The sequence below is a fragment of the Pipistrellus hanaki genome (genome assembly GCF_964339955.1).
Source record: "Pipistrellus hanaki genome assembly, chromosome: 19".
In the NCBI taxonomy this organism is placed as follows: Eukaryota; Metazoa; Chordata; class Mammalia; order Chiroptera; family Vespertilionidae; genus Pipistrellus; species Pipistrellus hanaki.
The window spans coordinates 2,622,996-2,650,976 of NC_140521.1; the positions used below are offsets into that span (position 1 = coordinate 2,622,996).

The 27,981-nt window shown below is 47.6% G+C and overlaps 1 protein-coding gene across 4 annotated transcripts; it reads left to right on the forward strand.

Moving 5' to 3' along the window:
- The first annotated feature begins 92 nt into the window (after positions 1 to 92).
- Positions 93 to 27,973, forward strand: MORC2 (MORC family CW-type zinc finger 2). Of its 4 annotated transcripts, none has more exons than XM_084867598.1 (27): positions 93 to 372; positions 7,641 to 7,694; positions 8,539 to 8,573; positions 10,750 to 10,818; positions 11,367 to 11,457; positions 14,389 to 14,497; positions 17,068 to 17,227; positions 17,333 to 17,444; positions 17,923 to 18,048; positions 18,526 to 18,605; positions 19,181 to 19,263; positions 19,765 to 19,850; positions 20,274 to 20,414; positions 20,509 to 20,663; positions 20,776 to 20,904; positions 21,303 to 21,408; positions 21,715 to 21,847; positions 23,170 to 23,244; positions 23,324 to 23,695; positions 24,161 to 24,292; positions 24,706 to 24,760; positions 25,120 to 25,261; positions 25,365 to 25,604; positions 25,692 to 25,785; positions 26,428 to 26,616; positions 27,294 to 27,356; positions 27,712 to 27,973. In XM_084867598.1, exons 1-27 carry the CDS (start codon positions 305 to 307, stop codon positions 27,778 to 27,780), a joined length of 3,168 nt encoding a protein of 1,055 aa, XP_084723724.1. In that variant the 5' UTR covers positions 93 to 304; the 3' UTR covers positions 27,781 to 27,973. The 4 variants fall into 4 exon arrangements, with proteins under 4 accessions (XP_084723724.1, XP_084723726.1, XP_084723725.1 ...); XM_084867599.1 differs by having other exon boundaries at positions 170 to 372; positions 26,428 to 26,607; XM_084867600.1 differs by lacking the exon at positions 27,294 to 27,356.
- The last annotated feature ends 8 nt before the right edge of the window (positions 27,974 to 27,981 follow it).

Consider the following 27,981-nt stretch of genomic DNA (forward strand, 5'->3'; position numbering starts at 1 on the left):
TTCGACTCATTGAACTCTCTCGCCACTTCACGTGAACCGCCCCCAAGACTACGGATGTAGGACAGTTCTGTTCAGAATTTCCCGTCCGAGTCTGAGAAGATTAAAAAAAAAAAAAATACCGAAAAGGAGAAATCAATTGTAGGGTCAGACATCTCTGACTAGGTTTTGGTTAGGTTCGCAGCACACTGGTTGAAGGAGCACAGACTTATCCAAACTTCTCTGGAAGGAATCCTGGAAAACCTATTCCCTTGTAGAAGGTTGTATCTCCCAGTTAGCTGGTGCAGGCCCGAACCTCCCCGCAATCATGGCTTTCACAAATTACAGCAGTCTGAATCGAGCCCAGCTAACCTTTGAATATCTGCACACAAATTCGTAAGTATCCTTGTAGATGCCACTGTAGTCGCCAATAACTCATTGATATTCGTACGGAAATCCTTCTCCCAGGAAATTATGCTTTTTGCACTTTTGGGGATGTTATCACTGGAGGAGCCTTGAGCTCTGTATGGAAGAACAGAGATCAGTGAAATATTTCTTGCTAATCCAGAAGAATATGACCACTTATTGGATCAAAACGTATTTGTTCAAATGCAAGCTAGTTATTTGAGGTCACTAGATCGAGGTGTTTCTCAAGTGTTTGATAGGAATCCAAGAGCTGTTCTTTGGATCACCAAAAGTTGGACTATTCTAGCATATTCTATTGGGCTATAACGAGTTTTTTCTTTCTAACGAGGGGGGGAAAAAGAAGACACTTAAATGACAGCTTGTGAGAAGAAATTAATTTTTTCCCCTCCATCAAACAGTTGGCTTTATATTTCTTGGGAAATTCGTCCCCAATCCGACATTGTTTTCTTATGCTAAGCAGGAAATAGCAACTTGTTTACACCCATGATTTAAATAGCCACTCTCCAAAGTGTGTGCAGATCTCAGAACACATGGTGTTTGAGGTTCTGGGGTTCACGAAGAAATTGCCATCACTCCAAATTGGACTGGAATGTTTCAGGGTTAATCCTTAATGTTCACTCTCTTGGAAGTATTCCTTTGGGCTCATAACTATTCTTTGTTTTAATAAGCTAATTTTCACTCGAAATAAAGGTAAGTATTCTAACATTTTAGTATGTGGAGAGGTGATGAGCAGCTAAAGGGTGGCCCAGAGATCTGAAGAATCACCTTCAGGGCTGAGACTATAGTCTGCAGTTATCCAATAATAGTATAACTTTATCTTTTTATAGGAGGATTTAGAAATAAAAACAAAACCCTAAATTCCAGAGTCCTCTTTGTGATCATGTCTGTAAGTTTTTTTGCTTGCTATTTTTCCCATCAAGGACATTTTTCTAAGTGAAGTAAATTGTCAAACTATTGAGAACTTGGTTTTATTTAGGAAGCTTATTGAACTAGAGTGTTTTAAGAGTAGAATTCTTATGGTGAATTGAAATCTTGTTAGGTGAGATTGCAGACTAGTTTACAACATGGCCTTGTTTACAACATGGCCTTGGGCAAAACCCTTGCTTTCTTTGTGTTGGAACTGTCACTTTCTGGGAACCAGCAGTTGAAGACCTCTAGACGGTTTTGCAGTGAGGGGCCAGATTTGGAATAGCAGACTATTTGATTATCTTGGAAGAACATGAAGGGGACTTCTAAACTGGGTTCTTGTTCAACTAATTAATTGCTTCATGCCACTTACTTGTTTAAACATGGCTGAAAGTAATCTTTATAGCAACACTGCTGGGGAGTATCCCTATTTTGCATTTGAGGAAACTGAGGCTCAAAGAGGTTAAGTTACACGCCGAAGGTTACACAGCTGCTAAGTGGCAGAATTAAGGCACTAAGATTTACCTGGCAACAGTGGTTAGTGCTTTCAACCATTGGGTAGCACTGGCTCTAGTCATTTTTACCATTTCAAAAAATATAGATTTTTATTGATTTCAGAGAGGAAAGGAGAAAGGAGAGAGAGAAACATCAATGTGAGAGAATCATTGATTGGCTGTCTCCTGCACGCCTCCCACTAGGGACTGAGTCCACAACCCAGGCATGTGCCCTTGACTGGAATCAAACCTGGCCCTTCCGTCCACACCCAAAAGGGCTAGGGCCAGTTTTACCTTTCCTTGTCTACATAGGAAAGGGTTTACTTCTCACTTTGAAAGTCTTCATTTTTATCTCTGAGCCTCTAATTTGGAGATTCTGGGATATTTGTCTCTGCCAGTTTTGCTATATTATAACTTAATAACAATAGGTGGACAGAGCCAAAGCAAAGAATTGAACCTCAGTTAAATCACCAAATCGAAATATGGAGAATTTTCTGTGAATTTGATTTACCAGTGTCGAACTGGAACCACCTGCTTGCGTGGACATTTGAGGGTTGGATGTATCATTTGGAAGCTCTGGGATATCTGGATTACATTGAATTTGTCTACTTTTGAATATGTCCACTGTTCCAGAAGAAAATATGAACCTAGAACAAGATAAGTTTCTGGTTTGTAACTCATTTCAAGAGATTTCTTTAATGTGCTGACCTGACTGGAAGTTCACTTCTAGAGGAAACAAAATTTTAAAGTAATTATTTTATAGTTTGACAGAGAGAAACAGACACAGATATCGATTTGTTCCACTTATTTTATGCATTCATTGGTTGCTTTCTTGTATATGGTCTGACTGGGGATGGAACCCACAACCTTGGCATATTGGGACAACATTCTAACCAACTGAGCTACCTGCCCAGAGCCTTAAATTTTCTTAATCTGTTACTTGATATGTGTGTGTGTGTGTGTTTAAATAAATATATATTTATTGCTTTCCGAGAGGAAGGGGAAGGAGATAGAAACATCAATGATGAGAGAGAATCATTGATTGGCTGCCTCCTGCAACCCCAACTGGGGATTGAGCCCTCAACCCGGGCATGTGTCTTGACTGGGCATTTGTCCTAACCGTGACCTTCAGGTTCACAAACCAATGCTCAACGACTGAGTCAAACTGACCGGCCTTGATACTCGTTTTTTGTTTTAATTTTTTTTTAGAGGCGACAAGGGCCTTGATACTCTTAATGGTAGATGTATCTCCTGTGTTAAGTGATGCAGTGTCACCTTCAGATAAGGCAAAATTTGTCCTGTATCGTCTTTTTTGTTTTGTTATAATGTTTAAAAGATCTTTTGAAGTTGCCTGACATCTACAATATAGCCATATTGTGAAATATGAAATGGCCCTTTCCTTACCTCCTATTTAATGTAGATTTGCAAGCCGAACCCAAACTAGAAAGATGGAAAGTCATTGTGATGCAGTGGAAAGATCACGGGCTTGAGAGCCTGCCAAGTCTGGATTTGATTGCTTTTTGGCTGTGTCCTTGGGCAGAGGTCAAATTCACTGAGTCTTCATCTGTAAAATGGAGCTAGTTTGACAATATTTCTGAGTATTATGTAATGTTTATAATTCATACATGAAACATGGTAAACATTGAATAGATCAGTGGTTCTCAACCTTTCTAATGACCCTTTAATACAGTTCCTCATGTTGTGACCCTCAACCATCAAATTATTTTCGTTGCTACTTCATAACTGTATTTAATGTAGATATGCGTATTTTCCGATGATCTTAGGCGACCCTGCTAGCAGTTCTCAACCTGTGGGTCGCTGTAGAGCCTGAGACCATCGGCTTTAGAAAGGTTGAGAACCACTGGATTAGATGGTGATTATTATTCTATTTATAGTAGTTTATATAATCCCAAAGTTAGTAAGTATGGTAGCAATTTGCTGTTTGGTGCTAGTCATTAAGCAAATAAGTTTTTAGTGAATTCTGTTAAAGAATTCTGTTAAAAATAGTAAGCATCTGTCTTGATTATTTATTTATTTATTTATTTATTTATTTATTTTGTCTACGCTAACTAATGGCTATTCTTCGGTTACATTAGCATGAAGGTTTAAGCAGGCATGGGAAATTCTTAGGATACATGAAAGTCTTAGGATAATTTCTTTGAATACTGGATATTGCTATTATGAGATGATAACAGGATTTTTAGATAAAAGGAGTTTTATGCTGTTACTGCTCTCTTTGGTGATGGGTTTTGTGACTGATAGTAAAAAGTTCATGAGCAATTTAGATGTACTGGTGGTAGTGATGGTTCCTTGGCATAAGATGCAAAGCTTAAGTCACTCTTTGCAGTACTGCTAAGTGGTCTGATAGAGCAGAATGCTTAAGATGCCTGCTTTCTGTGTTCCCGTTGACACATTTAATGACTTTTTATCTTGGCGATATGATATTTTTGGGTTGTTCTATCTATATTGGAAGTGAATATAGAGTAAACTGTCAATTCTGTAGACAACATTTCTTATGATGTATAATGCTGTGAAATGTAGAGTTCTTACTGTAAATATATTAAAGCAAAATGCATGTAAAATGGTTGCTCTAGAATTTCTCTAGATTATTTTCTTTTGATTAGGGCAATTAACTATTGTAAACACATCCAAGTATTTATATAGTTTAAATGCAGGATGAATATGAATAGGGAGACCATTTTCTTACATAATGGGTATATTTACCTGTGAATTTGTCACTGGAAATGCTGAGCCAGAACAATTTCCTTCGCAGCACAAATGGAATAAAAGCCTTGATCAGTTGAAAGTGAGAGCCTGTTGCCAAAACCGGTTTGGCTCAGTGGGTGGAGCGTCAGCCTGTGGACTGAGGTGTCCCAGGTTCGATTCCTGTCAAGGACATGTACCTTGGTTGCGGGCACATCCCCAGTGGGGGTGTGTGCTGGAGGCAGCTGATCGATGTTTCTCTAGCATCGATGTTTCTGACTCTCTATCCCTCTCTCTTCCTCTCTGTAAAAAAATCAATAAAATATATTTTTTTAAAAAGAAAGAAAGTGAGAGCCTGTTAAAAATCTTTCTTTTTCTATATGGTTGATTTTTCTTGAATCATATGTAAGGAATTGTTAGGTCTGTGAAGAAAATAATTTCCTTTAATAGTTACTCCAATATCTCTATCTCAGATACTAACTAGAAACTAGTGTATCTCTTTGAATATTATTTAAAAAAAGAACTTGTGCAGTTAGTAGGTTTTTGGTTCTTATTTTAAGAAATACTTGGAACTCTCGCTTTAGTATTTGATAATAGGATCCATCAATCAGTTGGAAGGCTGGAGAAAATGCGAGAGTTGTCTTTGAATTTATCAATGAGAGGCCCCGTGCATGAAATTCATGTAAGGGGCTCTGCCCTTGCAGCCCTGGTGGTGGCCTTGGCCTTCACAGCCCCGGTTTCGTCTAGAAGGTTGTTCCACAGTCCGGTCTAATTAATATGTTAAGCTTTTATTATTATAGATTGTCACAAAAGGCACCTTTTTGATGTATCAGTATATGTCACAAAAGTATTCCTTACTTATATTTTAAAGATGTTTGTTAACTTACCTGAAATACGTAAGTGTGGAACAGCATTGAGAAGTGTGGAACAGCATTCATATAGTGTGGAACAAGGAAGACCAGTTGGAAAGATTTTTAAAAATTCTAAATATACAAGGCACATTTTTAAACAATATATAGAAAGCAGTGAAAACAGCCAGAGACTGTTCGTGCTTGCTCTTTTTAGATCTTACTATTGAATTCTAAATGTGTCTCATTTTCATGTGAAGTGATCAGAAATATGTATTGCTGCCCTAGCCTGTCTGGCTCAGCAGATAAAGTGTCGGATTTCAGATTGAAGGGTCCAGATTAGTTTTTGCACATTTCCCAAGTTGCAGGCTCCATCCCCAGTGTGGGGTGTGCAGGAGGCAGCCGATCAATGATTCTCATCATTGATGTTTCTATTGTATCTCTCCCTACTTCCCCCCCCTGAAATAAAAAATATATTCAAAAAAGAAAGAAATATGTATTGTTGATAAGGCAAAGGGTATTAGAGTAAGTTTTCCAGACTATTCATATTCAGCATTTTCCCTACCAAAAGCCAGATACTTCATTCTTTAACTTAGAGTATAGAACACTGGTTGGAAGCTTGAGAGCAAATGTTAGTTTTATTTTTAACTTAGTTACTTTCAACAAGTCACTTTAATTTTCTAGCTTATTACTTTTTATCTCTTTTTTTTATGGAGTAATATACAGAATAAAAAAAAAATTCAATTGGTAATTTGAAGAATTTAGCCCAACTGTTTGTATCGATGTTTCTATCTCTCCTCCCTCTCTCTGAAATCAATAAAAACATTAAAAAAAGATAATTTGAAGAATTTAATATGATTCTAAAGATTTAAGAATTTTTCGTAATTAAGGATAAGGATGTTTTATACATGTTTTTCTCTTAGAAAATGGTTTTTATGTAAAATAAGAATTGGGTTTTAAAACAATTTGAGCCCTACTTTCTGGTTGAGTTGGAGATAAATTTTCTACTTTTTGTTAAGTAGAAATTTTTGTTAAATTTTCTACTTCTTGTTAAAACTTATTACTGCTGTCACTTTTGGATTAGCAGCATATATTCACTGATCTCATGGGGGAAAGTTCTTCATAAAATTCTTAGAACTGGTAGTTTTAATTCAAAATTTGCATTTGTAAAAATTGGAATATTTACCTGAGGAGGAAAAAAAAAAAATCAGTGTTTTTAGCAGTTCAATTTTGGGTATTTTATAAACATTTTAAAATTTATTTTAAATAATATAGTTAGTGATCAGACATCCAGATTCTGGTTATTTAATAATGGTTTATTTCATTCTGAAATATTTGAAAATTTTAGTTATCTATTGGCTGAAACTTTGTATACAAAAAAAATTAGCTGGGATAATTTGGTTATTTTTGAAAAAAGAAGTCAAAGTTTCCAAGTGGTTCTGAGTGGACATGTCCTACTTTTATATCTAATATCTAATGAAAACTATTATGGGAAATTTAAGAGAGTATATATGGAGGGATAAGTTTAAGGATAAATCTTATAATCATTTTTTTTTCTTCATAAATATAATTGTATACTTACCCAGCCCTAACTTAGAGCAGCTTCCAAGGAGTAGACCATAAACTTCTCTCCTTGAAGGGGTTAACTTTAACAAGGACCTTAAGAGACCATACCATGCTTTTGTCCTTCTAAAAGGAATTGTCCTAGAGGATCTTGCATTCCTTTAACGGGTAGAAAGTTCCTTTTTTTAAGCAAGAGTAAGAGAAAGGAAGTGGATTTTTCTCTCCTTTCTCCTCCACTTTTAAATGGAATATTTGTGCTCATAAATCGCACAACATTGAATGGATTTTCTTCTTTCACTAGTAGATCATACACAGGTATAATTAGTAAAGCAAAATGCTAACAAGTTGACCACTGAGCATGCTTAGAGATAGTCAGAAACAGCTGGTTAAAGCAATGAAAAATAAATAACAGTTATTTTTCTAGGTGGAATATGAGTAGTAAAAACTGCTTTTAGCAATACTACATAGGAATATTTTAATTCTTCTTAGTGGTTTCTCAACATAGTAAGAATAAACATTTCTGTGTAGGTATCAGGACTTGGTAGATTAATACTTGGAGATGAGGGAGATAATGAAGTTAAATTTAACGAGTATAAATTGACAGTGCTCATCGTGATTTTAGATTGTTTCCTACAAAAACAGTATTTTATAACCTTGATTTTTTTAAAATTAAGAGTCATAGTTCATTCCATAATTCTCTTGCTGATTCTTTTTATCATTTTAGAACTACTCATGAATTCTTGTTCGGTGCTCTTGCTGAACTGATTGATAATGCAAGGTACGTAGTCTCTTGCAGGCAAGTAGTATGTGTTTGAAAACATTTGGGCCATTGTGACCTTTGCTTTCTGAAGACATGGGAGGAAGGCAATTCTGTAACAGCCACAACTCAGTCCTTAGAGGCTTGCTATCCAGAAGAGTATTTTTAATAGCACATCAGTTGATAACTCCCACTTTACTTGATTAACTTTAATCCATTCATTCCTCAGTGTTCTAGCATAAAAATAATGAACTTCTAACCTTCAAAGCTACTTTCCCATGTGTGTTAGGGCGAGATAATTGTAGTGAAACACAGGGAATTAAGATTGAAATTTAGGAATCAAATTAATGAGAGACAAGCTTTGATTTAATTTGTGCTATCAGGAGAGTACACTATCAAATGTCTTTAAAATTATTCCAGAGTTTTGTATCTTCCCAAAGTGTATTTTATTGTCAGATGACTCCCGTTGATCAAAGCATCTTTCAATTGTGCGCAGCTGTGCTTGGAAGAAATTATTCAGCACTGTTATATGGAGTTCTTGGTGATGGAAGCCTATCAATGTTACTGTAATAAGACTGAAAATTTTAAGTTGGTTCAAAGATAAGCAAATAAAAATCCAAATCAACATTCTGTTACTATTATGAAAGTGTTGTTTTAGTCTTGTTTCTGAATGCAGACATAAAATTCAGCCATTGTTTATTGACTAGGTGTTGATGACTAACAAAGGAAGAAGGATATAAGAGTTGATAATAGAAGTACTAGTTGATGCAAAATAGTATCCATTTCATAATACTATGCATAGATGGCATTTCAGATTCTCACTTGGATCTTTATTTATTTATTTTTTTTCCTTTTAATTTTGCAGAGATGCTGATGCCACCAGAATGGATATTTATGCAGGTAAGACAGACATCACTCTTCTATGCCCAGTTCCCTTCAAATCATTTATTGCTGTGCCTAAGAAGAAATGAGTGTGAAACACCTGGTTTCTGGGCCTGAGGATATGGCACAATTACTCTAGGTCTTTGGGTAGAAACCGGGCATCCTGGTTAGGCATGTACAATAATAGAGACCAAGAATTAGTTTACACCAAGAAACTAACACAGGGTGATCAGATCTAGATCCACACAAAAAGTCACCGGGAGATTTAGAGAGCCGATGGAACTGCCCAGTAAATATTCATCGAATAAACAGCGATTAGAATAAGCATTGTAGCTAGGTAAGATGCCACATGCCTGCTTACAGGGTTGAAGAAGTTACTGCCGTGTTGGCTAGTCTCTCTTGGCCCTGGGGTAGTGTGTACATGACCATGGACACTGCTTACACAGCGTCGATCCTCCACTTGTGGGTTTCTTACCCTCATAATCAAATGAAAAATCTTTGAAATGAAGTCCTTGAGCAAGAAAGGGACCTCAGACCCACTGTTAAGTGTTGATTGTATATTAAAACAGCCTGCAAGTCCTGTTACAAGAAGCACAAGGGCCTAAAAGTAATTTTTTAGGTAGCGTTCAAGAAATGCCACCGATGACCCTTGGGAACTTTGAATGCACTTGGCTTGAGCCAGTTTCTAGGTTCCAAAGCAGTCTTCACGTACTGCTCATGGCTGACGTGCATAGCAAATGGCCCGTGGCCAGATTTAGCACATTGTTACCATGATCTGTACCTGGCCCGCTTTGCTCCTCCTAGAATAAACTTGGAAGCCTTTTTGCACGTTACTTGCTCTTGCTCCTGCTTGCTGAATCTCATTTGGATTCTCTAGAGACCCTGGTAAGAGGCTCTGCCATGAGGAGAATTTTCTTATCTACCAGTAGCACTTCCAGGAAGGTCCCTGCTCTTGAACTTTCAAGAAGCACTTGTTATTAATGTTTCAGCAAAGTTTAGCTTCCTGAACACTGAGTGATACTTAAAAATCCGTGGTTTATAGAACTTCTGAAATAGCATTTTAAATTGCAATAACTAGTCCATTTAATGGAAGGCGGTCATGACTCACTTGAATCTTTAGCCTGAGGAGAGGACATGCATTTTAAACAGATCTCAGCTTGGATAGTTTTACAGAGCTGGTGAATGGCAGCTTCGGGGAGAAAAGGATGTATTCACTTAGGAACTAAGCTCAGAGCAGCCCTGGCTTGTTCCTGAGGTACTTTACATAGACCTGCCTTTGCCCACATCGTCCTCACTGAGTCAAGGCAAACCCTTGGTACCTAGGATGGTCCCTTCCCCTGTTTGGGAATCTCTTCTCCAGTGTTTATCACATGACCCAGCCTACTCTGAGTAACCACTTGCCGCTCCCGAAAGAACAGCAGTTTCTGCTCACTGCGATGGCAGCCAGAGCCTGTTGCATTCCCTTCCAGTTAGCCAAGAGGCTCTCCATGGCTGCTCTGTAACTTACCCTCAAAGGACTGTTCCTCCTGGCAGTCAAGCTATCCAGCTGGGAACCGGGCACGTTCATGGCATCCTATACCGTTTCATTCTTGGGTTGGGGAGTCATGTCAAGGACCCACAGCAAACGGAAGGTGCGATGGTGAATACAGATAGCCCAGAGACTTGTTAGCCTGGGGAGAGTCGCATAGAGACTTAGCAATTCATCTTCTAGACAGCAGCCGCCACCACTATCCGATAGCATGGCTGGCTTGATCACTTTGTCTGAACGGAACCCACAGAGGGTGTGCCGTGTTGGGTTTGAGCCGTGTTGGTAAGGTACAGCATGCCGTAGCGGGAGTACTTCAGTGTCTCGAGGTTCACAGCAGAAGGTAGCGTGGGAATAATCCAGATGGAGACAAGCAGGGGATGATTGGGGTATGTATGGAACACATCTGTATTCAGTGGTTCTGGGCTTGGTTGGATACTGGGCCAGGTAGTCTCGTCCTCCATATCAAGTCTCCCAAGCTTTGTCATGAGCTGGGAGGAATTGGAGAAGCTTTGGGATTTCCACCCCCAAGGGCCTTACGCTAGCTAGGTCTGTTATAAGGAGACGCTAGGTTTGACCTGACCTTCCCATCGATCCCCCTTCTTACCCTGCCGATGCCGCCGCTCTCTGGAGGGTAACCACCCAGTAACGGCAGCTCCTCTTTTACAGAAAGGCGAGAGGATCTTCGAGGAGGATTTATGCTTTGCTTTTTGGATGATGGAGCAGGAATGGATCCAAGTAAGTACGGTAACCGTTTTTATGAATACCAGCTGTATTAACTTTTTTTTTTTTTTTTTTTTTTTTTTGTGGTCTCACTTTTGTGACTCAAAGATCATCCAACCAGGAGAGATAGGAGAGTGTTGCAACATCTCAGGCATAATTCCACACACGGATTTGCCGGGTCTTGTCCGAGCATGGGAGATAGCATCTGAATGGCAGCCTGAAGTCAGTCAGATTACCTGTCTCATAACATTCTTATTTATCAGCTTGCACAACATCCCAGAGTTAAAACTACAGGACACACACACACACACACACACACACACACACACACTCATACCTTATTACCATGTTTGGGTAACAAAATAAGTCATAGTGATGCTTAAACTGAAACTGATGGGCCAGTCAGGTGTTGTGTCCAATTGCCTCATGGTTGTGAATTTCCTTGGACAGGTTTTCGGTAGACACACAGCCCTACTAGGGGTTAGCAAGGTTCAGACCTTGACTTTGGAGGAGCCTGGAAAAGAAATGCAGGCTTTTCACTTCTCCTTTGCCTGCCTTTTCAGATGATGCTGCCAGTGTGATCCAGTTTGGGAAGTCAGCCAAACGCACGCCTGAGTCCACCCAGATCGGGCAGTATGGGAATGGGTTAAAGTCGTAAGTATCCTAAAAGCCTGTCCCAGGACTCAAAACAAAACCAAGCGATGTGCTCCTGCTTCGGTCTCATGAAAACGTTCTTGTCTCCATCCCTGTCATTCTGTAACAGAAGGGAAGTCAGAAAGGAGTGGGCTGGGACTTACTGTTGTCTAGCCTGTGTACTTTACAGAACAAAAGCATGTATGGATGCCCAGACCAGCTGTGGTGGGAGAAGCTGCAGGTGTCTCCGGGCACTGTGCTCTGGCACTGCGCCTCTCTTCCTGTTGAAATGTTGTACCCTGTAGTTGAGGTATGGAGTGGTTGTTTTGTGGGATTGGGATATATCTGAGATCGGGAAGACATTGCTTCATGGCACAGCAGGTTCCGAGCACCTGCCATATGTCATGCTTTGTGCTAGGCATTGGGGATCCAGGGTGAGTCAGACCAAACCTCCATCCTGGAGGTCATGGGCTCCACTGGCAGGGACCTACCTGATGGCTTCAGGTCCCTGGGGCCTTCTCCTGCAGACCTTGGTTCCCACTTGTGTGGTGTTTGGAATGTGCTGTTCTGGCTTTGAGTGAAGCCCCAGGAGAAAGGTTTCTATTTCTGAAATGCTCTCTTCCAGCTGTACATTCTCTTGGATAGAATACGTTGCAGTGGAATTGGAGTTTGTACAAATGGAATTCTGAGTCATGTCTCCAGTCTTGCTGTGGAGACGTGTTCTTTTCTTTGAGAGAGAGGTGGTTTGGCCAGTCAGCGGTATTAGTTGTCCCTCACTGCAGTGTGCTGGGGGGTGGAGAACGAAAGTGCTTCCAAAGACATGCACCTGGACTTTCCAATTTATCTCTTAGGACAGGAACCAAATGGTACGGATAGGCACTTACCATGCGCCAGGCACTGTGCTAGGTAGGGGCTTAACTGATCTTGTTTACTCCTCTCCATGGTCCTGGGAGGTGTTGGTACTGTTATGCTCATTTTCAGATAAAGAAAGTGAGGTTTATAGGGGTGAAAGGATTTGCCCAAAAATATAAAGGTGCCCAAGTGTAGAGCACAAATATAAACCAGAATTTCTGACTGCAAATTGTGTCCATTTCACTTAAGTCAGACTAACTAAAATTCAAATCTTTCCTCACTTAATTACTTCTTTGAGCCTCAGCTTCCTTCTTTATAAATTGGGATTATATCACACATACCGAGTAGGATGTAGAACCCCTGGCAGGGCCAGGCAGCCGGGATCAAGGGGACCCCCGTGATTCTGTGTGGGTGATCTAAGTCCTCAATAACTGAGGTCTCCTACAGTCCGTGTGATGGTAAATGAAACCCTGACTTCCCCTCTGGATTGTACGTCAGGTTTCTCCTACCAGTTCTCTTTTTAACATTTTACCCTCTGGATATCTATTTCCTAATCTAGAAAATAGGATTCTGAACTCTGACATTCTCCCTTACGGAGCAAGTTTTAGGAGCAAATGACATAGGCCTCTAAAAGCGCCCAGAAGCCCGGAAAGGAAAGTGTACAGAAGTTGAGGCTGTTGACATTAGCATATTTTTGGTAGAACAGTTGTAAAGGACCCATTGAGATGGAGCCATCTAGTGTTCAGAGTGAATTCATTTTGATACCAATTCAGAAGTTGAAAAGATTTTTAGAAGGAAGTGATTTGTGGTGAGAATAGGGCTGAGAAGCAGGGAAGCCAAGAGAAGTGGCATTTTGGGATTGTTGCTGTCGGGTTCAAAGAGGCACAAATTGGGAGTTTTTGCCAATTTAGGGCAAGAATAAGTTCTGACAGAAGGCAGGGCAGTGTGCCTCATTTTGCCACCCAAAAGCTTTAGGGAAGAAGGAGGACTGTGAAATTGTTGAGGAAGGAGCATTGCCAGAACTTCGGGAACTGGCAGAGGAGAAACAGAACTTGGCAGCCCCCAGGCTGTCTCTGGGAGTTTTCCGGAGCATTGAGGAAAATGGCACATGGCATTCATTTGTGTGTTTGGCATACTAATCTGGTTTGTATTTGTACAGAGACGAGGGTAATAAGGCTCCCTATTGCCATCACCTCCCTCGGGCATGACGAGGTCTAATGAGATAATAGTCATAAAGTCCCAGAAGCTGCTCAGAAGAAAGGAACTAAATAGCCTCATTGTTCAGTGGGCAGTCCTCCCGCTGGTGCTCATGCTTCTGCCGGACACCTGGGAAGGCCTGGCCTGGCCTGTTCCTCAGGTGGTTGAACATGGCCAGACTGGAAGGAAGCCTTCGATTCCTTGAGGCACATTTCCTGGGAACTAGTTGCATCCAGAAGCAGGGACCTGCCTGTGTCATAATGAGCTTGAGGTGGCCAAACGGTTCTGAGACAGAAGAAGGTTGTACTTACAGGACCTGAGTCAATGATAAGCCCCCTCGAAAACTGATCAAGAATTATATTTGACACGGTTAACCTTGGGATCGGACTGTTGCAGTGTGTGTGTTTTTTTAAGGACTCGTGGGCTGTTCCCTTGATGCTGCTGCATTTGATGCGTGGATGCTAGGGGAGTTGGTGTCAGAGAAGGAAGGACAGGGTGGGAATTGGCTGTGGTTAGCATGGACGGAGATGTGTTAAAGGTACCAGTTGCTGGAGTGCAATCTGAAGGGTAGAACAGCCCTTGTGTGGCTGGGATAGACCTGGCACGTGGGCAGCAGGGTCACATGGCAGTGCCTGGGGGTGAGACTAACCAGAGCTGATGATGAGCAGTGAATGTGCCCAGAGGGGGTAAGTGTGGGCGAGAAGGTTATAACGGAAGAGCAGAGGGAGGAGTGTCAGATGGGAGGAGGGGGACGAGGCTGTGGGACTCACTCAGGTCCTGAGCCGGAGGAGGCCTTCCGGAGAGCGCTCCAAAGGCAGTTGAGTCAGGACGGGTAGATCAGCTCCTTTCTCAGAGGAGCTTTTGAGTCCCTGGGAGAATAACCGGGTTCTGCTTCCCTTCCAGAGGCTCCATGCGCATCGGGAAGGATTTTATCCTCTTCACCAAGAAGGACGACACCATGACCTGCCTCTTCCTGTCTCGCACCTTTCACGAGGAGGAAGGCATTGATGAAGTAGGTTCCCTCCGCTCCACGTTTCCTGGGTCCGCCGTGGGTTAGGGAAGGCCTTGGTCTGCCAGCCTTAGACTAGACTCTGGTCTCCTTTCATACGTGAGAAATGGAGCCGGAGCTTGAGAGAGAGAAGGGGCTGAGAGGACCGTAGAGAGAGATCCATGGCTATCACATCCACAGATAGGTGAATTCAGAGTTCCCATCTAATTCCTTCCTGTTGGCTAACGAGGATTAGATTAAATTTATACTGGCCCTGGTTAGATGTGAGCCGGAATCATCACAGATGAACTCATGTTGGGAATAAGAGGCTGTCTTTTTTTACCATCGAGTGAAGCTTGCCCTTTTGGTGCATGTGAACTCATTCAGCTTACCTGGAGGGAGGGGAGTCTGCAGCCGGAAAGAGCAGGCTCCTGGGAGAAGGCAGGCGGGAGAGCCTCTCCCAGGCTGGGGCTTCAGGAACGGTCTGCTCCAGGCGCTGAGGGCTGGGTGCGGGATGGTAGAGGGGCCACCTGAAGGAAGGTGTGGCCTCTAAAGAGCAGGAAGGCCAGGCCAGGCTTGACCTCAGGGCCTTGGTGGCACTTTATTAAACACAGCCGTTAAAGGCAGTTCAAAGGAGGAGGTGCAGTGTTGGGTTTTGGGTTGTTGTTTTTTTAAGATTGTTCGGTTACCGTGCAGTGATTGGACTGGAAAGATGGGGTGTTGGCGTGGACCAGGTGAAAGGCCCGGCTCTGTGTCACCTGAAGGGACTCCAGCAGGGAGGGGAGGAGCAGGAGCAGTCGTCCTCTCTAGCATGTGGGCCGCAGATGTGGGGTTTGACCGGCGCAGGGAGGAAAGGGGAAGGAGGAGTCTGGGTGGCTCGGTTCTGGGTGGCGGTTGGCGTGGTAGGCTGGCTGGAGCCGGGGAAGAACGGCAGAGAGTGCAGCTGGGAGGGAGAGAGTGTTTTGTCCTGGACACTCAAAGTTAAGTCTGGGTCTGGAGCGTGGGGGAGGCCTGGCCCCCGGATTCTTGGCAGCAGATAAGCTCAACTAAAGGAGCTCGCAGAGTGAGAGGACCTGGGATCTCAGGCACACGGACATTTAAAGGCTGGGAGGGGGGAAGTGCCAGAGGAGGCAGGAGCGGCCAGAATGGTAGGGGGAAGCCAGAACAGAGGAGAAGTGTTCTTATGGCAGGGGGGGTGCCAGTGGAAATGAATGAATGCCCACAGTGTAACTAATGCCATTGTCACCTGGGGCTGCTGTGAAGATGGGAGGTGCAGAGTGAGGTACACACCCACAGAACACAAATGGAACTCAATTCCCTGGTGAAAAAACTAGGTTGAAATTTTTTCCTTACTTGGTGCTAGAAGGTCACTGTTTTGGATTGTTACTGCAGTGCGAACTCAGCCAAGATTTCAAAATAAACATTTTTGGCTGCATAGGAATGTGTGCAAACCAGTCCTAGGGTTGGATACTATAGGCAGGAAGCTTCTCAGAAACCAACAGAACATCTCAGAACTCTTTATCAGTTTTATCACCCTGGCGCTTGTTAAAACACAGGGCTCTTTTTTCCTACCAGTGGGCCAGATGGTTTGAACTTGGGAGGGAATCCCAGCAGTCACCCATGCTGAGAAGCTTCGGGGGAGGGGGGTAAGGGGGGGGAGCACGGGTGGAGCACACAGGCCTCTGGGGAAGTGGCATTTGAAAGAATTTTTAAAGAAAGAGAAAGAGTAGGATATTTTCCTCCCAGCTTTATTGAAGCGTAATTGACAAGGGTAGAATTTTCTAAAACATTATTTAGACATAAGATGAAATTCCATACGTGAAGAAGAGTGCGTTAAAACGTCTAAAGCAAACGCCCATGCAGTCACCATCATCGCTGATGCACTCCCACCAATCAGGTTGCTTGTTGCACCTCTAAGGAATGCCCTAAGGTGACTTTGTGATAATTATGTCCTTGTTTTTCTTCCTATGTTGTCACTTCTGTATGCATTCTTGAATAGTTTAGTCTGTGCATTTATGAGTTTTATATAAATGCACTCATCATAGGTTTTTTTTATTTTGCTTCTATCTTGTAACATTGTAAGATTCGTCTGTGTTGATGATAGTAGCTATTCCTTTGTTCATCTCCATCACTGCACAGTATTCCATTGTTTAAAAATGCTACAGTTTAATTTATCCACTTTGTAGTGGCTATTTTGCTGTTCTTAGATGTTTGCTGGTACACATGCACAAGTTTCTCCGAGAATATGTACCTGGGAGTGGAATTGCTGAGTTGTGGGTTATGTTTATGTGTGTTTTCAGTTTCACTAATAATTGCAGATAGACTTTCCTTAGTGGAAAGAGTAGAATTATTACCAAACTAGGAAAATGGCCAGAGACATCTCAAGCAGGGAGCTGCCTTTCAGAGGCCCCAGGGCACAGCCAGCGTACCCCAGGGGACCTAGCGATTGAGGCCGAGTCCTGGGAAGGGGCAGAAGCCACAGAGGCTCCGGTGCCAGGCTGTGGCGCTTGGGCCTCACGTCTGGGCAGTGTGGGGCTGATCAGAGGAATGAACGCACATTTTAGGGACAATGTCTGCCTGTGCTCACTCCATAGGTGATAGTCCCATTGCCCACCTGGAATGCTCAGACCCGGGACCCTCTCACAGACAACTTGGAAAAGTTCTCCATAGAGACAGAGCTCATCTACAAGTATTCCCCCTTCCACAACGAGGAGGAACTGATGGCTCAGTTCATGAAGATTCCTGGGAACAGTGGTAAGGAGGCCTAGAGCCTGCACCACTGGAACCCTTAGTTCCAGAGCCAGGGTGCTATGGATGTGCAGGGGGCACCTGGCACAGAGAAGGGTCTCTGTTCCCCAGGAACACTGGTGATCATCTTCAATCTCAAACTCATGGATAACGGAGAGCCAGAGCTGGACATAGTCTCAAACCCAAGAGATATCCAGATGGCAGAGACTTCCCCAGAGGGCACGTGAGTGTGGCTGGGAAGGGCCGGAAGTCCTGGAACTGGTATCCATTTTCTCAGTTGGGAAAGCGCAGGAAGTGACCTTAGGGAGGGAGGGGGGAGCTCATTTCCCGGATTTCCCAGGTTAGAGTTCATGGAGCTGAGAACTCGCATCACCTTGCCGTAGGCAGAGGGATGAATGGGCCAGCAGGTCTCAGCAAAGCCAAAAAGAGAGATTAATGATCCCACGCTCCAGCCCCGTGATTTGACAGAAGAAACTGAGGCCCTAGAGAGGGAGAGGAGGCGCCGGTGGGGCAGTGGGAGGGCCGGGCGGTGTCTGGGTGGGGCAGGGGGCAGGATGTGCCAACGCTGAGGGCTACACGTTCAGGGTGGCAAGAGCAGTAGAGATGCGAGGTGGGAGCTGCTGAGAGTCTGTCCTGCTGGCCCCTGGGTGGGGCTGGTTGCGGTGCGGGTGACCGCGCTCCGTTGTCCCCGCCGCCTCCAGGAAGCCGGAGCGGCGCTCCTTCCGAGCCTACGCTGCCGTGCTCTACATCGACCCCCGAATGAGGATCTTCATCCACGGGCACAAGGTGCAGACCAAGAGGCTCTCCTGCTGCCTGTACAAGCCCAGGTAGGGACTGCCGCCCTGCCACGCTCTCCTGGGGCGTTTCTGAGAGATGCTGGACGACGGGGTCTGACCGTGTTGGGCCTGTAAGCTGCCTGTGATTTGCTGTGGGTCCTGGGGGAGGGATAGAGGTGGCCAAAGCTGTGGAGGGGCTGGCAGAGCTCTTTGAGTATAAGCGCCCTCTGTGGTGGAGCTGCTCTGCCTGGCACAGTGAGCTGTTGGAGCCTCTTGGACACAGGAGAAAAGCAAAGACCCTGGCTGATGGCTGATGCTGTGGGTTAGTGACAGCTAGGGAGCAGTGAGCTTGCTTATCGAACTGCATCCGGAGTCTTTTGCTGAAATAGGCTTGGCTCTGATTCACCCTGAAGGGCCAGGACAGTGCAGCTTGGGAGGAAGCAGGAAGTCAGGGTGCTTCCTGAGCTGCTCAGGTGGCCACCCTGCCCCCTACTCCTCGGACCCTGAGGCTGCTTTTCCCCCCTTCAGGATGTACAAGTACACTTCCAGCCGCTTCAAGACCCGGGCAGAGCAGGAAGTGAAGAAAGCTGAGCACGTAGCACGGATTGGTAATGTCCCCCTGTGCGGGCGGGGTTGGGTGGGAGTCCCCTGGGGACACGGCTTATGGCCAAAGCTAGATCTAGGAAAAAGCTCCATCCAACACTCTGGGCAGCTCCTCCTGCAGCCCTCCCCGTGCTGGCCAGTCCTCTTAGCAGTTCTCTCCCCTCCCAGCAGTCTTTGTAGGGACTTACCTAAAACATGTCCTGAAGAATCCCACACTGCCCTCGGCCCCAGTATTTGTGAAATTGGTGTTTATGACTCCAGGGCAAAATCCTCAAGGTCTGTCGGGATAGCAGGGCTTCCTGGCTGCTTAAAGGAGCACGATTGGCTAAGGACTCGATAGGTTCTAGCTTCTGCCAGGGTTTAACTTGGGTTGCCTGAACAGTTTTTGACCTGTTGGATTCATTTGGAAAGTTTGAAAAGCATGTTTCAGATGCTTTGAGTCTTTGATTTTCCTTTTGAACTGACTATGCAACCCACCACCACCACCCTTGTCCAGTGGGAATTGCACTGTGGGATCCAAGAGGGTTAGTAAGAATTTTGAGCCTTTGAATTCCTTAACGTGGTTTCTTCTGGGTTTCAGCTGAAGATAAGGCCCGGGAGGCGGAGAGCAAAGCACGGGCTTTAGAGCTGCGCTTGGGTGGAGACGTCACGCGGGACTCCCGGGTAAGGCTCCTGTGCAGCTGTCCGCTAGCCTGTCTGGCCATAGCCTCCCACAGCTGGCCTTGCTCAGCCCACGACACTCAAGAATCTCTTACCCTAAAGCTGAGAAATGGGATGATGCTTCCATAACCACTACTGACCACACCGTATGGTAAAATCTTGGCTAATCATTTCAACATCCCAAAACCATATGAGGTGTGAACGGACACAGTTTGTGGGAAAAGAAATGGAAACGGAAAACAGCACTTGTCCCAGGTCACACAGCAATCCGGGTCAGAGCAGTTCTCTGATCTCCCAGCCTGACACACCTCTGGAGACTTTCAGTTGTCAAAAGCCCAGTTAAGGGAAAACAGCTTTTGAGTTTGTCCCCATTTCTGTAGAAAATAAATAACTCTCCAGGTGTGTTGCTTCCATGTGGTGGGAAGTGGGAAGTTTTAGGTGTGTCACCATGCCTCCTGTGAGGCCGGAGCCCCGCCCCTCACCTGTGCTGCCGTTTGCCCCCAGGTGATGCTGCGGCAGGTGCAGAACGCAGCCATCACCCTGCGCAGAGAAGCTGACGTCAAGAAGCGGATCAAGGATGCCAAGCAGCGGTGAGTGCCAGGACTGGCCTTTGACCTTTTAGAATCATGGAACTTTTGTACTGATGGTTGGCAAAGAGCTTGAGGAATCCCTCCCCACCCTGCAGGGTTGCTGTTCTGTCACAAAGATTGCTTTGAGAAAAAACCATGAATGCTGTGATCTTAAGTGCTGGTCAGATGGCCACTGCAGGAGAGCAGTGTTTTCCTCGCTCTGTTCTTTTTGAGCTAGGAAAAGGCAGGGCGGTGCCAACACCTTGAATTGAACACCAAACCGTTCTCACCGTCACCTGTCTGTCTCTCCATCCCTCTCCACTCTCCCCCTCCCTCTCTCTCTTTTTTTATCTCCCTTCCCTATTCCCTCTCTTCCTTTCCTCCCCCCTCTCTTCATTTAAAGAGCATATAAAATGCTAACTGTGTAAAACTTTTTTTTCTCAGAGCACTTAAGGAGCCTAAGGAACTGAATTTTGTTTTTGGGGTCAACATTGAACACCGGGATCTGGACGGCATGTTCATATACAACTGCAGCCGCCTGATCAAGATGTATGAGAAAGTGGGACCGCAGCTGGAAGGGGGCATGTGAGTGCTGCCCCGGAGAGCTTCCACGCCCGAGGCCGGTGCTGAGGCTTCCCGCCCGCGGGCTCACGGGGCTTTGTCTCCCCTCTCCCTGCAGGGCGTGCGGCGGGGTGGTTGGGGTCGTTGACGTGCCCTACCTGGTTCTGGAGCCTACACACAACAAGCAGGACTTCGCCGACGCCAAGGAGTACCGGCACCTGCTGCGGGCGATGGGCGACCACCTGGCCCAGTACTGGAAGGACATCGCCATCGGTAACGCCGCTTCTCTCCGCCTCCACCTCAGGGTGCTCACCGCCTGAGGGGGTGAAGTGAGGAGGAGGGAGAGGCTGCCTGCTAACAAGACGTGTGGGTGTTTGCCTTCCAGCCCAGCGGGGAATCATCAAGTTCTGGGATGAATTTGGCTACCTCTCTGCCAACTGGAACCACCCCCCATCCAGTGACGTGCGTTACAAACGCCGGAGGTCCATGGAAATCCCCATCACCATCCAGTGTGGTGAGTCCGGGGGTCACAGCTTCTCCTGACTCCTTCCCGTCATCGTCCAGGTCCCTCTGTCCCCATGCTGGCCTCTGGCTGGACTGACATTCATGGTCTTCTACTCCCACTGGGGATGGGAGTCTGTTCAGTGCTGGCCTTGGGAGCTAAGTCTGAGTTTTGCCTGGAGGAGGGAGAGGGGCTGGGGGTGGAGAGTCCACGATATGAAGTTTCCATCCTTGATGGTGTCACTGTCCCTGAAAAGGTCACTGTTCTGTAAGAAAGGCACAGTGGAGCCAGAATGAAACTGAATGGCAAGTCAGGGCCGTCTGTGCTTGGGCCTGGCTAGGCGGAGCCTGACCACAGAGACTGTTGGTAGGCGTGGCTGACTTCGGGTTTGTCTGTGATTTCTGTCATAGATTTGTGTCTGAAGTGGCGGACCCTCCCCTTCCAGCTGCATTCTGTGGAAAAGGAGTATCCTGACACCTGGGTTTGCTCCATGAACCCTGACCCTGAGCAGGACCGGTGAGCACTTTTCTCTAACGAATTGTGGTGCCTCCATCCTCTCGCCATGTTCTCCGCTCTCTGGGTCAGTAACTCGCTACGCTTCTTGAGATCAGGGCTCACATCTTTCCATCTGTCTTGCTGCTCGTAGTAAGTGTCCAGAAATAAGAATGTAGGTGTGTCCTGCAGTGAGTACTAACTCCTTGAACTTGGGGATTCTGAGGTGGTTGCTCTGATGAAGGCGGTGTGAGTTGGCTGAGGAGGAAGGGCCCTGCCCTGCTTGGAGCCTGTTTTTCCCACGGCCTCCTTAGCACTTTCTCTGCACAGGTGTGAGGCTTCTGAGCAGAAGCAGAAGGTTCCCCTGGGGACATTAAAAAAGGACCTGAAGACACAGGAAGAGAAGCAGAAGCAGCTGACGGAGAGAATTCGCCAACAGCAGGAGAAGCTGGAGGCCCTGCAGGTGCGTGGTCCTGGACAGGGGGCTGAGCAAGGCCGTGCCATGTCTGTCGGGTGGGACAGGGCCTCTCAGTGGCGCCCCTGCCCCCTCGAGCTCAGTTTCACTCCCAGTCACCCAGGAGAACTGCCAAAGCTCCCAGCCCCAATCTCCAGGCACATTGGTTCCCAAGTATGCCCTGATTATTCTTCTAGACACTCAGACTGCTTTATTTACACATACAAAGTGGTTCAATTCATTTATGAATGTTTTAAAGCTCCAGAAAGTGAATAGTTTACCTTAGAGCTAACAATCATTAACTGCATATCCTTCCAGTTTTTTTTAACTGCCTGCATTTTTTAATATGTTTTACTGATTTTTTACAGAGAGGAAGGGAGAGGGATAGAGAGTTAGAAACATTGATCAGCTGCCTCTTGCACACCTCCCACTGGGGGTGTGCCCGCAACCAGGGTATATGCCCCTGACCAGAATCAAACCTGGGACCTTTCAGTTCTCAGGCCAATGCTCTATCCACCAAACCGGTTAGGGCTGTACATATATATTTTTAATAGAAATATGAAGATTATGATGTTATATGATGTATATACACACATATTTTCAGTGGATAATTAAATTCTGTGGCTTTTAGAAACTTTCTAAGTTATTTTCCCGAAGATCTATTAACTTCGGGGGGCGTTTTTTATTTTTTTTCTTTTTGTGTTTTTTTTTTTTTTTTTTACCAGCAGTACACTTATTTTTAAATATCTCTGCAAATTTGATTGGCAGAGGTATAGATTTTATAATTTGAGTTTATTTCATATTTTTAAAATTGGACAGTCTTTCCACGTGTCTATTTCTTTTAGAATTGCTTATGCTTCTCTCATATTTTTGTGTTTTTCCCTGTTGAGTTGTCAGGGTGTCTTAGGTATATCTGTGGCATCAGCCCTTTACTGTATGTATTTACATCAGCCCTTTCAGTATGGATGATGAAAGCTGCTTGCTTTCTGGCTTCTGTGCCTGTGCAGATGCTCTCACTAACTCCCTCCCGCATGCTGGACCCGCCTGTCCTTCTTGGCCTCATTCATCAGGCCTTTCCCACCTTTTTTTTTTTTTTTTTTTTTTTCTGCTTTAATGGGAGCTTAGTCCAGTCTCTCAGTTGCTGGATTAATCATAGAATCCTGCAATTTGCGGATGGTTAGTGTCTGTGTATTTTTTGCGTCTTCCCAGTGAGAAGGGGAGGCTTGCAATAGTAGGGCTGTGGCCCCGGTTTTCTTCCCTGCTGTCCCAAGAGCGTTTGCCTGAGTGTGCCAACATAGGTAAACAACTCGGTCCTCACGTTTGTCCTGCAGAAGACCACCCCCATCCGCTCCCAAGCTGACCTGAAGAAGCTGCCGCTGGAAGTAACCGCTAGACCTCCCTCCGAGGTGAGGCCCGGGCAGGAGCGGCTTTTCCTCGGGGGGCGTGTGCCAGGAGCAGGGTTTTCACTCTCTCGGCTTCCTTTAGGAGCCTGCACGCAGACCTCAGCGACCACGCTCACCTCCTTTACCTGCTGTGATCAAGAATGCCCCGAGCAGACCCCCTGCCCTCCAGCCTCCCCGGCCAGCCAGGAAGGCTCCTGTCGTCAACAGCATCCCAAAGCCGCCTGCCCTGGCAGCCCGGGAGGAGGCCTGTACGTCCAGGCTTCTCCAGCCCCCCGAGGCACCCCGAAAGCCTGCTAACACTGCAGTCAAGCCTGTGCCTCGGTCCACCCCGCCGGTGCAGCCGCCGACACCATCTCCACTGCCCAACTCCAGGAGCCCTCGGGAGGTCCCCTCCCCCAGAGCCGCCAAGACGCCCGTGGTCAAGAGGCCAGAGCCGCCTAGTAAACCTGCCCCGGTGAGATGATGCTTCTCCGCCCCAGCCCCTCGGGGGTAGGCGTGGAGCTGGGCGGTCAGTGTCTTCATAGCTGAAGGGACTTGCTCAGGGGCACAGAGCACGTGGCTCTGTTTATTCAGGGAGCTTTTCACTGCTCCCTCCGAGGTGTGGGCTCCTCATGCTGCAGCACAGGTTTGTGGCCTGGTGACAGTCTCGCTGAGCTCAGTGGTGGGTGCTGTGTCTCAGGGAGGTCACAGCTGGCCCAGGAGGGAGTGAACTGAGAGCCTTCCCCGGTGACAGCTCCGAGCCCAGGCCCTCAGGGGCACAGGGCCTGGAGTTGCTCTGTACCGAGCAATGCCAGTGTGCTTCGCCCTGGTGGAGACGGAGAAGCATACAGGCTTCGGGCTGAAGCTCCTTCCGGCCGGATAGAAGCTTCCCGCACACCAAGGACTGACGTGGCTGCTCCTCTTCCCCCTCTTGCTCTAGGCCGCCCATGGTCGGAAGCGGGCTATCAATGCCTCTGATGAGGAGGAAGCTGAGGAAGAGGCTGTGGAGAGGAGGGAGAGACCCAAGCGGGGCAAGATCACTGTGAAGGAGGAAAAGAAGGACCTGAGTGAGGTAGGTGGTCGAGGGGAAGCTCTCAGCAGTCTGCACCGGCTCCGTTTGCGCTGAGGCGTGAGCGTTTCCGGAGCGCAGTCTACAAAGATGCCGGAAACGTGCCCGGTAGGGTCCTGAGGGGGACTGAGTCCCAGGTCTGAGGTCACATTGACACGGAATCGGGGAGGTTTAAAACCCTTGCGTTCTGTGTCCATGACAGTCTGTCCCTTGCCTGCCAACTTGTTTATAAAGGTGACAGAAGCGTATATAAAGGTGACAGAAGCGTAGACACCTAAGCTAGAGGTTTAATAAGCATGTCCTGGTGATGTAAGCTGCCGTGTAAATCAGCATGGTGGTGACAGCTGCTGACCCTGGGCAGGCAGCCACGCAGAAGCCTGCTCTCCAGGGGCGCTCACACTCTGCTCTCCTCGTAGCTGTCGGACAGTGCTGAGGAGGACGACTCCGCTGAGCTCAAGAAGGCGCAGAAAGGTGAGTGGAGGGAGAGGCCTGGCTGCCTGTGGGGAGGCGGGAAGTGGGGTCAGCCAGCAGCCGCTCCTCCTCCGTGCTCATGGAGGCTCCCCTGGCTCCGGGCTCTGGTGCTCCAGTGGTTTCAAGTCCAATTCCTAGAAGAACTCTGAAGAAAGCACACCCTGTGTGCATTTCAGCACGAAATCCTTGGCATTCACCTCTGGCACTCCTCCGGCTGTGGAGCTCTTAGACAGATGGGGGAGGAGACCAGGGTCACTGGGCCCCATGTCCCTGGCGTAGAGGGGACAAGCACCCGGGAGATCTTGTCCCTGCAAATCCTGGGGTGACCTTTTTTGACTTCTGCTCCTCCCCGTTCTCAGATAAAGGTCTGCACGTGGAGGTGCGTGTGAACAGGGAGTGGTACACCGGCCGTGTCACCGCAGTGGAGGCAGGCAAGCATGCGGTGCGGTGGAAGGTGAAGTTCGACTACGTGCCCACAGACACGACGCCGAGAGACCGCTGGTAATGCCCCCGAAGAGGCCGGTGGGCAGTGTTGGTCGGGCAGGGTGGGCAGTCTCCCATCCGGGGAGCTGGGATCCATGTGACAGAACGGTGTCCTCTCCAGGGTGGAGAAAGACAGCGAGGATGTGCGGCTGATGAAGCCCCCTTCGCCGGAGTATCAGACGCCCGACACCCAGCAGAACGGCAGGGAGGAGGTGGAGTCCACGGTGGCCCCGCTGGTGGAGGCCCAGCCGTCTGTGGCCGTGCCAGACGCCTCCACTTCCGAATGCGTCCGCATTGAGCCTGACACCACCGCCCCCAGCTCCAGCCACGAGACCGTCGACCTGCTCGTCCAGATCCTCCGGTGCGTGCCGTCCCGCACCGGGGCCCAGCGGCTCTCTGCCTGTCCGCGCCATTCTGACTCCTTGTCCCCACCTGCTCTCTCGCTCAGGAATTGTTTACGGTACTTCCTGCCTCCAAGCTTCCCCATCTCCAAAAAGGAGCTGAGTGCTATGAATTCAGATGAGCTGATATCCTTTCCTCTGGTGAGTCTGGCCTGACCTTCGGTCTTGCACGCTGCGTGCCCCCTCGGTGCTTGCGGTGGTGCCAGCTCTCAGCTGTGTGCCTCCGGCCAGCCTCCCTCTCTCAGGTAAGAGATGGGAGAGGAGACTTCACCCTGTGGGAAAGAAGGGGCTTGGCTGGACATGACTGTGGTCCTGAGTCCTCACTGACGGCAGAGGCCTGGTTGGACATTTTATGAGGAATACATCTCTTTACCTGGGCAGAGAGGCTAAACCTGTCACAGGCAGCAGCGAAGAACTTGCACTCAGAGGGATGCAGAGAGGCTCGTGGTGTGGAAACGAGCACTGGGTCTTATTTGACCCAGCGAATGCGGATGTGGCGGCTCCCCTGAGGGGCCCTTGCTGGGAGGGAGGGAGCAGCAAGAGTCCTGCTTCCACGGGCTTAAGAGTCATGGAGACCCCATTCTTTGCTGAGTGCTTCCCCCGTGCGATCCGGTCCTTGTCCTCATGGCGGCCTCACGCCATGGCATCGCGGTCTCTGCCCTCATGTCTGACCCCTTCCGGCTCGGAGCCTGTGCTGAGCCCTCTGGGGAAGCCAGTGCTCCTTTAGAAGGGCCTGGGGACCCTGTGAGCTCATGCGCCCCTCTGCCCCCCCTCTCCCGACAGAAAGAGTACTTCAGGCAGTACGAGGTGGGGCTCCAGAACCTGTGCCACTCCTACCAGAGCCGTGCCGACTCGCGGGCCAAGGCCTCGGAGGAGAGCCTGCGCGCCTCCGAGAGGAAGCTCCGAGAGACGGAGGAGAAGCTGCAGAAGCTGAGGACCAACATCGTGGCTCTCCTGCAAAAGGTGCAGGAGGTGAGCCAGGCAGTTCTCATTGCAGCGGGACCACCTGGTCTCGGGGGCGGGGGGCTTGGGCACCTCTTGCTGCCTTCTCCCCACTCGCAGGAATCTGTGGTTTCAACCCTGGCGGCACAGCTCCTGACCAGGAGGGCTGAGGTGCGGCTGCCCGGGCCGCCTCCCAGCCAGGCCCGGTATCACGCTTTCCCTTGTTAGACATGTTGATGGACAGCTGCGTTTGAGACTCCTCCCAGCCATGAACTAGAAGGTCTCACTTTCCCAGATGCCGCCCCGATGGGATTGGGTGGCCCCCGAGTGGAGCCTGCCCTGTGGGCTCTCAGTCCTTCACCAGGCAGTGAGCACAGGAGGGCCTGCTCCCCTCGCTGAGGGGCCGGGGCAGCCCTCCAGGCGGTCCCTCCCTCACAGCCCGACCCTCCAGGGCAGGAGCTAGAAGTACTGATGCAGGAAACAGACTGAGAGAGGACAGACGGAGGCCACCTTCCCAGGTGAGGGTGGTCTCTGAGGAGGTATTTGAGCTGAGATGGAACAGTCATGAAGAGTGAGTGTGAGTGCTGCGGCAGAGAGGACCAGGCCCGCCCTCAGGCAGGAGTGGGCTGGACGCGGTGGGGCCTCAGGTGGGACGTCACTGGCATCACCCAGTTTGCGCCCTAAGACACTTACTCTGGTTGTTGTAGGAGGGCCTGGCATGGCTAGAGGTTAGAACCCAGGACGCCAGTGAGGTTCCCACAGTTTTCTGGGTGAGAGATGCTGGCGGCCTTAACCTTGGACGATGACAGTGCGGAGGGAGGGAGTGGGCAGATCTCATACCTGAGGGAGAGGGAGGACACGGGGTGATTCCTGAGGTTTATCCTGAGCCTGTGGGCGGAGGGCAGGTGGTGGGAACCCTGGGGTGGGGGGTCTAGCTGTGTTGTTTTGGATTTATTGAGCCCGAGAAGCCTGCAACACATCTGCGCAACCTAGAACTCTGTGCAGAGGATTGGGGCCGGGGGATGGACAAGAGGGGACAGGGCCAACAGCTGGGGGACAGGGCCAAAGGCTCCTGAGGCCCCCACCACCGTACGGCCCCAGCTGACCCCGCCCGCTCTGTTTCAGGACATTGACATCAACACAGACGACGAGCTGGACGCCTACATCGAAGACTTGATCACCAAGGGGGACTAAGGGGCCAGCACCCCCGCTCCGGCCTCGGGCAGAGCCCCGGGTGCGCGGGGCCCGTTTGATTAGTGGGTCCGTGAACTCACATTGGTTTGGCTCACTTGGGACATCTGTGCTTTTGGAGGGAAAACACTCTGATTCTTTGAATCTCCCTCCCTAAGTTTATAAATATTTATTTTTTAAAAGAAACGAAATGCTGCGCCTGCT

Bases quoted from the DNA above. Each gene is read 5' to 3' on its own strand.
- MORC2 (XM_084867598.1), top strand. From the start codon at position 305: ATGGCTTTCACAAATTACAGCAGTCTGAATCGAGCCCAGCTAACCTTT. The intron at 11,458-14,388 runs GTAAGTATCCTA...CTTCCCTTCCAG, and splicing joins TATGGGAATGGGTTAAAGTC to AGGCTCCATGCGCATCGGGA. The intron at 18,049-18,525 runs GTAGGGACTGCC...TCCCCCCTTCAG, and splicing joins TGCTGCCTGTACAAGCCCAG to GATGTACAAGTACACTTCCA.